Source organism: Atractosteus spatula, chromosome 14 (genome assembly GCF_055471065.1).
Source record: "Atractosteus spatula isolate fAtrSpa1 chromosome 14, fAtrSpa1.hap1, whole genome shotgun sequence".
NCBI lineage: Eukaryota > Metazoa > Chordata > Actinopteri > Semionotiformes > Lepisosteidae > Atractosteus > Atractosteus spatula.
The window spans coordinates 13,616,029-13,628,078 of record NC_142719.1 but is presented as its reverse complement, the minus strand read 5'-3'; the positions used below and the strand labels follow the sequence as shown (position 1 = coordinate 13,628,078).

Sequence of the window (12,050 nt, the reverse complement as noted above, 5' to 3'; positions counted from 1 at the left end):
GTCTGCATCCCCAGCCTCCTCAGTAAAATACACACCGGTACAGGACCGTTATCTATCGCGCTCAAGTGAGCCCACGCGTGTTTTTTTTGTGTGTGGTTTTTTTTAAAGGCGCGCGCACCGGGCTGCGGTCTCTTCTGAACCGTGTGGGGAGGTGGGGGTACCCCCGGGGGCCCGCGGTGTGCTATTGACTTGTCCCCCCTGTGTTTCCTGGGGTCTCACAGGAATCCGTGTAAGTCCTGGCTCATCTGTGTGAACCCCGTCTGTCCCTCTGGAATGAAAATTGACCGACACGAGTTTGGACAGCTCCTGCCAGAGACTGCCTTGCAAACTAGGATAGAGAGAGAACGGTTAAAAGTGTTCAGGGGTTTAATCCTGTTGAACGAACAGTTTCTAGACGCGAGCAAGAGGATTTGTGTGTGTGCTGTGTAAGGCAGGAGCTGAAACTCTTAACATCTGTTACCTGTACGTATTCAAGAGCTGTTTTCTGCCAAACTTGATCTTTTAGCATTTCCGTGTGAATGGCAGATTGAAGGAGTTTGATATTATATTACACGTTTTAAGATGTAATACGGAAAAAGAACATCTTTTTAAAATGAATCTTTTCGATAGTAGAGCCACAGTACCCATTGGTCCATCAACATGTATACAGTACGATTGAAATGCAGTATTACTTCAAGATTCAAGACTTCAGGATTTTTAATTATCTCTGGAAAAACCTTATTCTGTGGTTTTTCTCGATCTTTTTTTTTTGGAAACGCTGCTTTCCCTTGATTATTAAAGGACTCTTCAAACCTCCGCCTCAGATTCCTTTATCTGGCTCTAATTCAGAAGTCTAAATCAGCCACTGCCCTCCTTTCCAAGTGTTTGAAACATGTCCGATTCCGTTCGACATTTTGGGGTGAAAGAGTGTACCTATTTTCCGTGTTATCTGATTTGTTTGTTTTTTTTCTTCAACATGTTTGAATGTTTGTCTTGTATCGTTATTGAAAAAAAAATCTGTAAGAATTTTTCTTTTCTTTAAACTCTGTGGGGAATCGCCGCCCACTGGCGCAGGGGTGAGGACTGCTCTCCGGCTGTACCCCCACTCTCGCAGCGCCCCACCCTCGCCAGCGCGCGCCAGGACGAACCCCCCGGCGGGAGATGCGTGGTCCCGCTCCCCGCCCGTCTCCCTGGTCTCCCCCGTCTCTCGGGGAGCTGGCTGTTCAAGACCAGTCCTGCACCTCTCTGCTGCTCTTGAGAGTCTCAGCGCTTCCCTGCCTGAGTGCCGGCGTCTCTGCTGCCGGATTTCTGACCCGCTTCGCCAGGCCGCCTGCGCCCGGTATCAGCCTGTGCTCGACCTTCACCGCCAGGGGGCGGCAGCGGGGACCCCCGCCCCCCGCAAGAAACCACCACAGGGCGAGCTGCTCTTCACCGCTTTATTTCAAGATCAGGGGTCCTTCATGTGCTGCAAGTCCTTCGTGCGGGAAGACAGGAGACCCGGCCGGTTTAGAAAATAAATAAAAGTCCTAAAGAAATCATCCATGTGATCAAATAAATACATGAACAAAGATAAAATACAACAAAAGCAGAGATTACTGGGCTGCACTGTTTCTGGACAACTGAGATGCTACCTGTCACCCCCTCCTCCTCCTCCTCAGTGAACTCCCTCAGCTGTCCTCGTCATGTACAGCTCTTCTCTACGTTCTTCATCACCACCAACACAAAACTCAACAACAACAAGAACCGCAACTCACAAAACAATAAAAACTCTGCTTCACAGCTCAGCTTCTGTTCAGCCGTCTGACCTCGCCCTCCTCTCTCTCCCCCTGAACCACTCTATCCCTCCTCTCTCTTCCCTCTGTCTCTCCCCTGCTCCTTTCTCCTCTACTCTCTCTCCCTCTCTCTTCTCTCTCCTCTCTCTCTCCCCTCTCCCTCTCTCCCCCTGAACCACTCTATCCCTCCTCTCTTCCCTCTGTCTCTCCCCTGCTCCTTTTCCCTCTCCTCTCTCTCTCCCCCCTCTCTTCTCTCTCCCCTCTCCCCCTTGCTCCTTTCTCCTCTCCTCTCCCCTCTCTCCCCCCTCTCTTCTCTCCTCTCCTCTCTCCCTCTCCCTCTCCCCCTGAACCACTCTATCCCTCCTCTCTTCCCTCTGTCTCTCCCCCTTGCTCCTCTCCCCTCTCCCCCTCTCCCCCTCTCCCTTGCTCCTCTCCCCTCTCCTCTCTCTCCCCCCTCTCTTCTCTCTCCTCTCTCTCTCCCTCTCCCCTCTCCCCCTTGCACCTCTCCCCTCTCCTCTCTCTCTCCCCCTCTCCCTTGCTCCTCTCCCCTCTCCTCTCTCTCTCTCCCCCTCTCCCTTGCTCCTCTCGCCTCTCCCCTCTCTCTCTCCCCCTCTCCCTTGCTCCTCTCCCCTCTCCTCTCTCTCTCTCCCTCTCCCTTGCTCCTCTCCCCTCTCCTCTCTCTCTCTCCCCCTCTCCCTTGCTCCTCTCCCCTCTCCTCTCTCTCTCTCCCCCTCTCCCTTGCTCCTCTCCCCTCTCCCCTCTCTCTCTCCCCCTCTCCCTTGCTCCTCTCCCCTCTCCCCTCTCTCTCTCCCCCTCTCCCTTGCTCCTCTCCCCTCTCCTCTCTCTCTCCCCCTCTCCCTTGCTCCTCTCCCCTCTCCCCTCTCTCTCTCCCCCTCTCCCTTGCTCCTCTCCCCTCTCCTCTCTCTCTCTCCCCCCCTCTCCCTTGCTCCTCTCCCCTCTCCTCTCTCTCTCTCCCTCTCCCTTGCTCCTCTCCCCTCTCCTCTCTCTAGCCGAACCTCTCCCTCAGCAGCAGTAGCAGTTTCTTCTTGCCCGGATTGCTGTCTCGCAGCTCCTGCAGGAAGCTGGCGAAGTGCCGGTGCCCGCCGGGCGTGGCGAGGAAGACAGGGCGGGCGAGGGAGAGCAGGCGCAGGACTTCGCCATAGCGGCGCGTGCCCCCGGCGGCCAGGCGGGCGCGGACTGCCCCCGCGTACGCCCGCTGTGCCGCCTGCGCCAGGAGCCGGAGGCAAGAGGCGAGGCCCGTGCCCCAGTGGTCCACCGGCGGGCCGCACAGCCGCAGGAGCTCGGACAGCACCGGCGCACAGCGCACCGTGCCCACCGCCGCGCCCGCCGCGCCCGCCAGCTCCGCCGGGCCCAGCGAGCGCGCCAGGCCCACGGCCCACAGCACGTCGGGGACGGCGGGGTGCCCGTCCGCGTCGGCGCCGATGCGGAGGCGGGCCAGCGCCATGGTGGCCAGCGTGCAGGCCCGGCGGGGCATGCCCTGCCGCTCCAGGAAGCGGGCGGCGGAGAACAGACTGGCACTGCTCTGGCTGCCGCGCGCCGCTCCCACCACGATGCGGTAGGCGGCGTCCAGGGCAGTGGGGTCGCTCTGGCACAGCGTGAGGGAGGGCAGCGTGCAGGTCAGGGGGTCCCACGCCAGGCACTCCAGCGCCACAGTTCTTGCGCAGCCCGCCAGCTGGCTGAGCTCACCCGGGCTGAGCCCCGGCCCTGTGGAGAGGGCACCAGGCACCAGCAGGGTCACGGCCTCCTGAGGCGTGAGGAGAGACTCCCAGTCCTGCATCAGGAGGAGGAGAGCAGGCAGCCCTGAGAGAGAGAGAGTGGAGAGTTAGCACAGTTATTCCAGACAGCTCCGAGAGAGAGAGAGAGAGAGAGAGAGAGAGAGAGAGAGAGAGAGAGAGAGAGAGGAGAGTTAGCACAGTTATTCCAGACAGCCCCGAGAGAGAGAGAGAGACAGGGGTGTTATTAGTTATTCCAGACAGCCCCTAGAGAGACTGGAGAGTCAGCACAGTTATTTCAGACAGCCCCGATAGAGAGAGAGAGAGAGGGGGAGAGAGAGAGAAAGAGAGAGAGCCTGCAGGGGAATGACTGACCGTTCTGGACAGCGCACTCTGCCAGCCAGGTCACCATCTCTTTGCGTCTCTGGCTCCTGGAGCCCCGAGTTCTTCGCGCTGCCTCGACCCCCAGCTCCAAGGCCACAGACAGCAGAGGGCGCTGCCCGTGAGCCGGGGCCTCAGGGGGGGCGCCGACTGTGGCGGCGTCACGAGCCAGTTTGTGGAGCAGCAGTGCGGAGTGGACGTGCTGGAGGATGGAGTCCAGGACGACCCGCAGTCGCGCCTCATCGCCTGGGGAGACGGATATCAGAGTGAGGCGCCTGCTCAGCTGGGAGTGCCAGTACCATGCCAGGGTCAGAGCGCAGAGGTCAAGGGGAGCCAGTCAGTGTCTCTGGGTGAGAGTGCAGGGGTCAGAGTGCAGAGGTCAAGGGGAGCCAGTCAGTGTCTCTGGGTGAGAGTGCAGAGGTCAGCAACATCAGGTCAGAGTGCAGTGGTCAAGGCATACATGTCAGTGATAGGGAGTCATAGCCCAGAGTGCCGTTCAGTCAATCGGAGAGTCAGTATAGACAGGAGAGTCAGCACAGTTATTCCATACAGCCCCGAGAGAGAGAGACAGTGGTCAGGTTGTAGGACAGTACAGTACTGACCTTTAGCTGTGGTCAGCAGCGAGGCAGCAAGCTCACACTGCCGTGTCTCCAGGTGACCCAGCACAAACCAGCCGGGCACATGACTGGGGGACAACAAGGGGTCACCAGAGGCTAGCGGGGACTCCAGCATGGGCATCCTGCCAAGCACAGACACAGACGGGCATCAACCCCCAGACTCCAGCACAGGCGTCCCGCCCAACACACAGACACACACGGGCATCAACACCCAGACTCCAGCACAGGCGTCCCGCCCAACACACAGACACACACGGGCATCAACCCCCAGACTCCAGCACAGGCGTCCCGCCCAACACACAGACACACACGGGCATCAACCCCCAGACTCCAGCACAGGCGTCCCGCCCAACACACAGACACACACGGGCATCAACACCCAGACTCCAGCACAGGCGTCCCGCCCAACCCACAGACACACACGGGCAACAACACCCAGACTCCAGCACAGGCGTCCCGCCCAACACACAGACACACACGGGCAACAACACCCAGACTCCAGCACAGGCGTCCCGCCCAACACACAGACACACACGGGCATCAACACCCAGACTCCAGCACAGGCGTCCCGCCCAACACCCAGACTCCAGCACAGGCGTCCCGCCCAACACACAGACACACACGGGCATCAACACCCAGACTCCAGCACAGGCGTCCCGCCCAACACACAGACACAGACGGGCATCAACACCCAGACTCCAGCACAGGCGTCCCGCCCAACACACAGACACACACAGGCATCAACACCCAGACTCCAGCACAGGCGTCCCGCCCAACACACAGACTCCAGCACAGGCGTCCCGCCCAACACACAGACACACACGGGCATCAACACCCAGACTCCAGCACAGGCGTCCCGCCCAACACACAGACACACACGGGCATCAACACCCAGACTCCAGCACAGGCGTCCCGCCCAACACACAGACACACACGGGCAACAACACCCAGACTCCAGCACAGGCGTCCCGCCCAACACACAGACACACACGGGCATCAACACCCAGACTCCAGCACAGGCGTCCCGCCCAACACACAGACACACACGGGCATCAACACCCAGACTCCAGCACAGGCGTCCCGCCCAACACACAGACACACACGGGCATCAACACCCAGACTCCAGCACAGGCGTCCCGCCCAACACACAGACACACACGGGCATCAACACCCAGACTCCAGCACAGGCGTCCCGCCCAACACACAGACACACACGGGCAACAACACCCAGACTCCAGCACAGGCGTCCCGCCCAACACACAGACACACACGGGCATCAACACCCAGACTCCAGCACAGGCGTCCCGCCCAACACACAGACACACACGGGCATCAACACCCAGACTCCAGCACAGGCATCCTGCCAAGCACAGAGATGGGCATCAACATCGGTTTTGTGCATTTCCAGTCCAGGTTGTACCTCATGGCCCTTAGTGCCACCCGGAAAGCCAGCTCGGGGTCATGGGGCACCAGGGCACCCAGCAGGTATCGTGCTAGAGAGTGCATGGGCACTGTATCCTGGGGTACCACCTCCCCTAATGCACTGAGCACCCCCCCTGAAGATAGAGAGAAGGATTAATACTGACAGACTGGCTGACTGGATACTGGAAGTGATGATGATGATGTGTGTCCTCCCTCTTACCCTCCAGCAGGGCGGCACTCTCTCTCCGCAGGGTGGCGATGACTGGGTCAGTGAGAGGAATCTGGACGAGCCGGGAGATCAGCCTCTCCTCACATCTCACAGCCCGGTCCTGGGACCCCCGCCCCACGGGCAGCGCCCTCTGCTGGCCGAGCCCCCACAGTGCCACCTCCACTGCCACGCACACGCTGCACTCGCCTGAGTCGAGCAACCCGCCTGCCGCGGGCACAGTGCCTGAGAAACAGCAGGAATGTGGGAGAGAGGAGGGGAGGGGAAGCAAAGGGAAGAGGTGAGGAAGGGGACGAGGTGGAGAGAAGGTATGTAGCTTGCAAACTGTCTACATGACTGTGTGTTCAGTTCAATTACAACATCTTTACTGACATCACCACGCACACAGGCCAGGGCTGTCTCCTACCAGGACAAGGGGCGTGGCCGTCCTCGTTCGCGTGACACGCCTCCAGGAAGGTGTCAAACAAGCAGCCAATGGGATCCAGTGGATGTCCCACCCACCCTTCAGGATTGGCTGCCTGGGTCACAAGTTCCTGTGGAGATCCTGTGGGAGGAGGAGCCAGAGACCTCTTACAGTGCACATCTAACTCCCTCACCGAGCCACAGATAACAAAGCCTATGGCTCCCAAATAGAATGCAAACCATCTCGCTGTCCCACCTTCTCTGGCCGGTCGGAGCCCTTCGGTCACCCTGCGCCTCTCCAGTCTCAGCGCGCTGACGACGGCCAGCCCCAGCCGCAGAGCCTCCTCCCCGTATCCATGACATCGCAGGGCGCTGATGCGCGCACACACCAGGGGCAGGGGCTCTCCCGCCCACGCTGGTGCCCCCTGAACCCCCTGGTCACCCCGCAGGACTCTCTGGAGCTCAGGGGCCGTCCACTGGAGCCCCCCACACTGTAGTGCTGGCCATAGCACTGAGCGCCGGGCTGAGAGGGAGGGAGGGAGGTGGGGGGTAAGCCGACAGGCACAGGCAGCAGCAGCACACACGCCGGGAGGAAGGCCGTCGGGGTGCGTACCTGTGACCTGGGAGCCCCGTGCGTCAGCTATATGGTTCCCCTCCTCCAGCGGGGTGGCCTGATCTTGGTTCCAGCTCTGCAGCAGGCCCAGCCAGTGAGCACACTGGTCCGGCCCGGTCCAGGGACTGAGCACCACGCTGACCCACAGAGAGGCTGGGCGGAAACAGAGGCCGAGACTGGTAAGACACTGCTGGACGCAGCCCAGCAGACGGCCGGACAGGCACTGTTATTCTCTCCGCTCCGGCTCTCTCACTCACCCAGCTGCTCCCACAGTTCTGTCACGAAGGGGCTCAGCGCCCCCGCGCTGCCCCAGGACCCCAGAACCAGCTCTCCTGTCAGCACAGCCAGCACCCGCGGTCCGTTACTGTCCCGGCACCTGAGCATCTCCTGCACCTGCGCAGACCAGGAGAGATGAGACACAGACACACAGACTCCCTGCCCCTCCTGCACCTGCGCAGACCAGGAGAGATGAGACACAGACACACAGACTCCCTGCCCCTCCTGCACCTGCGCAGACCAGGAGAGATGAGACACAGAGAGACTCCCTGCCCCTCCTGCACCTGCGCAGACCAGGAGAGATGAGACACAGACACACAGACTCCCTGCCCCTCCTGCACCTGCGCAGACCAGGAGAGATGAGACACAGAGAGACTCCCTGCCCCTCCTGCACCTGCGCAGACCAGGAGAGATGAGACACAGACAGACTCCCTGCCCCTCCTGCACCTGCGCAGACCAGGAGAGATGAGACACAGACAGACTCCCTGCCCCTCCTGCACCTGCGCAGACCAGGAGAGATGAGACACAGACAGACTCCCTGCCCCTCCCTGTCAGGTCCGTACCGTGCGAATCAGCGCGGAGATGTGTGCGCAGCTGGATTGCAGTCCTCTGCTGCTGACCGAGGCCTTGACGACTCTTCTGAGCCTCTGTCTCAGCTGGTCCTCCTGCAGAGCCCAGCAGCCGTCTCCCTGTGGGCCTGGTCCAGCTGTGGGGTCCGGCGCTCCTGGGGCCACACCACAGGGTCAAACACACGTCACCACAATGCCCACAGCACCACAGAGAGACGAGGACGCACGCGGACACGGACTCACCAGGGCGCCCCTCTTCCTGCAGCTGCTCAGCCAGCTCCTGGGCCGCGGGCACCAGCGAGGGGGGATTCTGGGCGATGAGGTGCTGGGCCAGTTTCTGAAGCTGGGCTCGGCTCAGGCGAGCCAGCGTGTCAGAGATGGGGGGCCGCCCGCAGACCCCCCTCCCGCCCCCTCGCAGCCGGAACAGCAGGAGAGCGACCGCGTGGGCACAGTACGCATCCCCCCCACAGGAGCAGGACACGGCGGTGACTCTGCGCCGGGAGAATGCCAGCGACACGCGGAGGAGCCGCGCGCCCACGCACGCACACGCGGGGGGGCGGAGATTCGGGTCTGAGGACAGACACGCAGGGCACTCCCTCACGCTGGCGCTGAGCAGGAATCCTGGGAGGGAGAGGGAACGAGACTGAGCCTGTCCAGTTCTGCCACCTGCCACCTGATCTCAGAGTTTCGGCGAAGACAAGCTGGGACACGACTGTCGCCGTCGCTCTCTCGCTCCTGTCACACCTGGGAGCTCACCTGCCTGCAGTCAGAGCACAGAGGCTCCACTTCGTGCTGTAACATTGATCCACAGAGACACACCCTACTGTTCCTGTACCACACTGAGACACTGACCCACCCTGCTCCTGTACCGCACTGACCCACACACCCCACCTGCTCCTGTACCGCACTGACCCACACACCCCACCTGCTCCTGTACCGCACTGACCCACACACCCTACTGCTCCTGTACCGCACTGACCCACACACCCCACCTACTCCTGTACCGCACTGACCCACACACCCCACCTGCTCCTGTACCGCACTGACCCACACACCCACCCTGCTCCTGTACCACACTGTGACACTGACCCACACACACCCACCCTGCTCTACAGCTCCTGTACCACACTGTGACACTGACCCACACACACCCACCCTGCTCTACAGCTCCTGTACCACACTGTGACACTGACCCACACACCCACCCTGCTCTACAGCTCCTTTACAACACTGTGACACTGACCCACACACCCACCCTGCTCTACAGCTCCTGTACCACACTGTGATGCTGACCCAAAAATGCTGTGATTCTACATTCTTCTCTAACAGAAACCAGAGAGGAATTTGGAGCCTTGGGGCACAGTTACAACCAAAGAGGGGAGACACTGAGCGACAGAGCAGCCCCAGCAAGAGAGATCAGGAGGGAGAGACTGGGAGAGTTTCGTCGCCCCTGGCACCACGTCATGTGAGCAGTCTTGGCGTATGTAGGACACCTACTGGTAGCACTGGAGCCCACCTGTTAAATCCCTGCCCCAATCCCTCACTGAGGCACGAGCATACACGTCAGGCTCTGCGCCTAAGAGCAGTGTTGGCACACCTGGCCAGGACACAGCGCAGGTCAGAGGGACGGTCCAGACTGCAGGACAAGCCAGGAGAGGCACAGAGCTGCAACAGTGGGAGCACTACCTACCGTCCCCTCCACTGAGACATGGGTCTGTTCCCAATACATTCCAAAAGGCAGTGCGGAAAATAGCTACAAGGGAATAGCGGATCAACGCTGGTGAAATGTATCCAAATGGGACTCACCGACTTGCAGGATGTCCTGCATGGCTCCGGGGGTCTCCAGGAGCTGCACCCCTCTCTGGAAAGAGCCCCCCGCCTCATCGCCCAGAGAGGAGTAGAGCAGAATCTCCCTCTCGCTGCGCGGGAAAGACCAGAACACAATCCGATTCCGGATCACATCCGGGACCCGGAACAACTGCTCCTTCACCTGAGAGAGAGGGGTTCATACAGACACACTGACTGACTGGACACTACAGTACATTAACACTGCACTGAGAGAGAGGGGTTAATACAGACACACTGACTGGACACTACAGTACATTAACACTGCACTGAGAGAGAGGGGTTCATACAGACACACTGACTGGACACTACAATACATTAACACTGCACTGAGAGAGAGGGGTTCATACAGATACACTGACTGGACACTACAGTACATTAACAGTGCACTGAGAGAGAAGGGTTAAGACAGACACACTGACTGGACACTACAGTACATTAACACTGCACTGAGAGAGAGGGGTTCTTACAGACACACTGACTGACTGGACACTACAGTACATTAACACTGCACTGAGAGAGAGGGGTTCTTACAGACACACTGACTGGACACTACAGTACATTAACACTGCACTGAGAGAGAGGGGTTCATACAGACACACTGACTGACTGGACACTCCAGTACATTAACACTGCACTGAGAGAGGGGTTCATACAGACACACTGACTGGACACTACAGTACATTAACACTGCACTGAGAGAGAGGGGTTCATACAGACACACTGACTGACTGGACACTACCGTACATTAACACTGCACTGAGAGAGAGGGGTTCATACAGACACACTGACTGGACACTACAGTACATTAACACTGCACTGAGAGAGAGGGGTTCATACAGACACACTGACTGGACACTACAGTACATTAACACTGCACTGAGAGAGAGGGGTTAATACAGACACACTGACTGGACACTACAGTACATTAACACTGCACTGAGAGAGAGGTGTTAATACAGACACACTGACTGGACACTACAGTACATTAACACTGCACTGAGAGAGAGGGGTTAATACAGACACACTGACTGGACACTACAGTACATTAACACTGCACTGAGAGAGAGGGGTTCATACAGACACACTGACTGGACACTACAGTACATTAACACTGCACTGAGAGAGAGGGGTTCATACAGACACACTGACTGACTGGACACTACAGTACATTAACACTGCACTGAGAGAGAGGGGTTCATACAGACACACTGACTGACTGGACACTACAGTACATTAACACTGCACTGAGACAGAGGGGTTAATACAGACACACTGACTGGACACTCCAGTACATTAACACTGCACTGAGACAGAGGGGTTAATACAGACACACTGACTGGACACTCCAGTACATTAACACTGCACTGAGAGAGAGGGGTTCATACAGACACACTAACTGGACACTCCAGTACATTAACACTGCACTGAGAGAGAGGGGTTCATACAGACACACTAACTGGACACTCCAGTACATTAACACTGCACTGAGAGAGAGGGGTTCATACAGACACACTGACTGACTGGACACTACAGTACATTAACACTGCACTGAGAGAGAGGGGTTCATACAGACACACTGACTGGACACTACAGTACATTAACACTGCACTGAGAGAGAGGGGTTCATACAGACACACTGACTGGACACTACAGTACACTCAGGCTGGAAGCGGTGGACAGTAAGGAAGATCTCAATGCAGTAACTCCAAGCTTTAAGAACTTCACCTGTTCATACGTCCAGCTCTCCGCCACTCTCTGCGCGCTGAGGTCCATCAGCGACTGCACCCGCCGCCTGCGTCCGGCTCTGGACTGGACTTCTCCGCACAGTGCTGACGATGACACCCCGGCACCGGCACCGGCACCGAGGCGTCTCCGCTTCGCTGGCGGCTGGTCCATTCTCTTGGGACCCGCTGGACGACTTTGCTCTGCAGCCTCAGTCCATAGGCAGGTGAGCAGAGATGATCGGAGCTGTCGAGCGTCTCTTCCTCGCGGGTAGCCCGTAAAAAACTAAGTTTTGCATCAACTTTACTTTTTTTGTGTGTGTGTGTGCTCGTCCTCGGTCTTTCAGCGTCACGATCCCTTTAAATCTCAAAACAAATACCGTGCCGCGGCTCCGACGCTTTCCAATCGCGGCCCCGTGGACCCGCCCACCGCTGGCGCCCCATTGGCCGCAACTGGGCTTCCTGCCTCCTGAGTGGTTCGAACGCCTGTC

General features: G+C 58.6%; 1 protein-coding gene across 1 annotated transcript; it reads right to left on the bottom strand.

Annotated features, from left to right (window-relative positions):
• Positions 1-2,757: 2,757 nt before the first annotated feature.
• LOC148820686 (zinc finger SWIM domain-containing protein 4-like) lies at positions 2,758-11,797 on the bottom strand. The gene is made up of 13 exons (XM_088933038.1): positions 11,564-11,797; positions 9,797-9,980; positions 8,234-8,611; positions 7,985-8,145; positions 7,403-7,538; positions 7,146-7,298; positions 6,789-7,055; positions 6,537-6,674; positions 6,125-6,355; positions 5,903-6,038; positions 4,468-4,604; positions 3,860-4,111; positions 2,758-3,572 (listed from the first exon to the last, which is right to left on the bottom strand). The coding sequence occupies exons 1-13, from the start codon at positions 11,732-11,734 to the stop codon at positions 2,758-2,760; spliced, it is 3,159 nt and encodes a 1,052-aa protein (XP_088789164.1). The 5' UTR covers positions 11,735-11,797.
• Between the last annotated feature and the right edge of the window lie 253 nt (positions 11,798-12,050).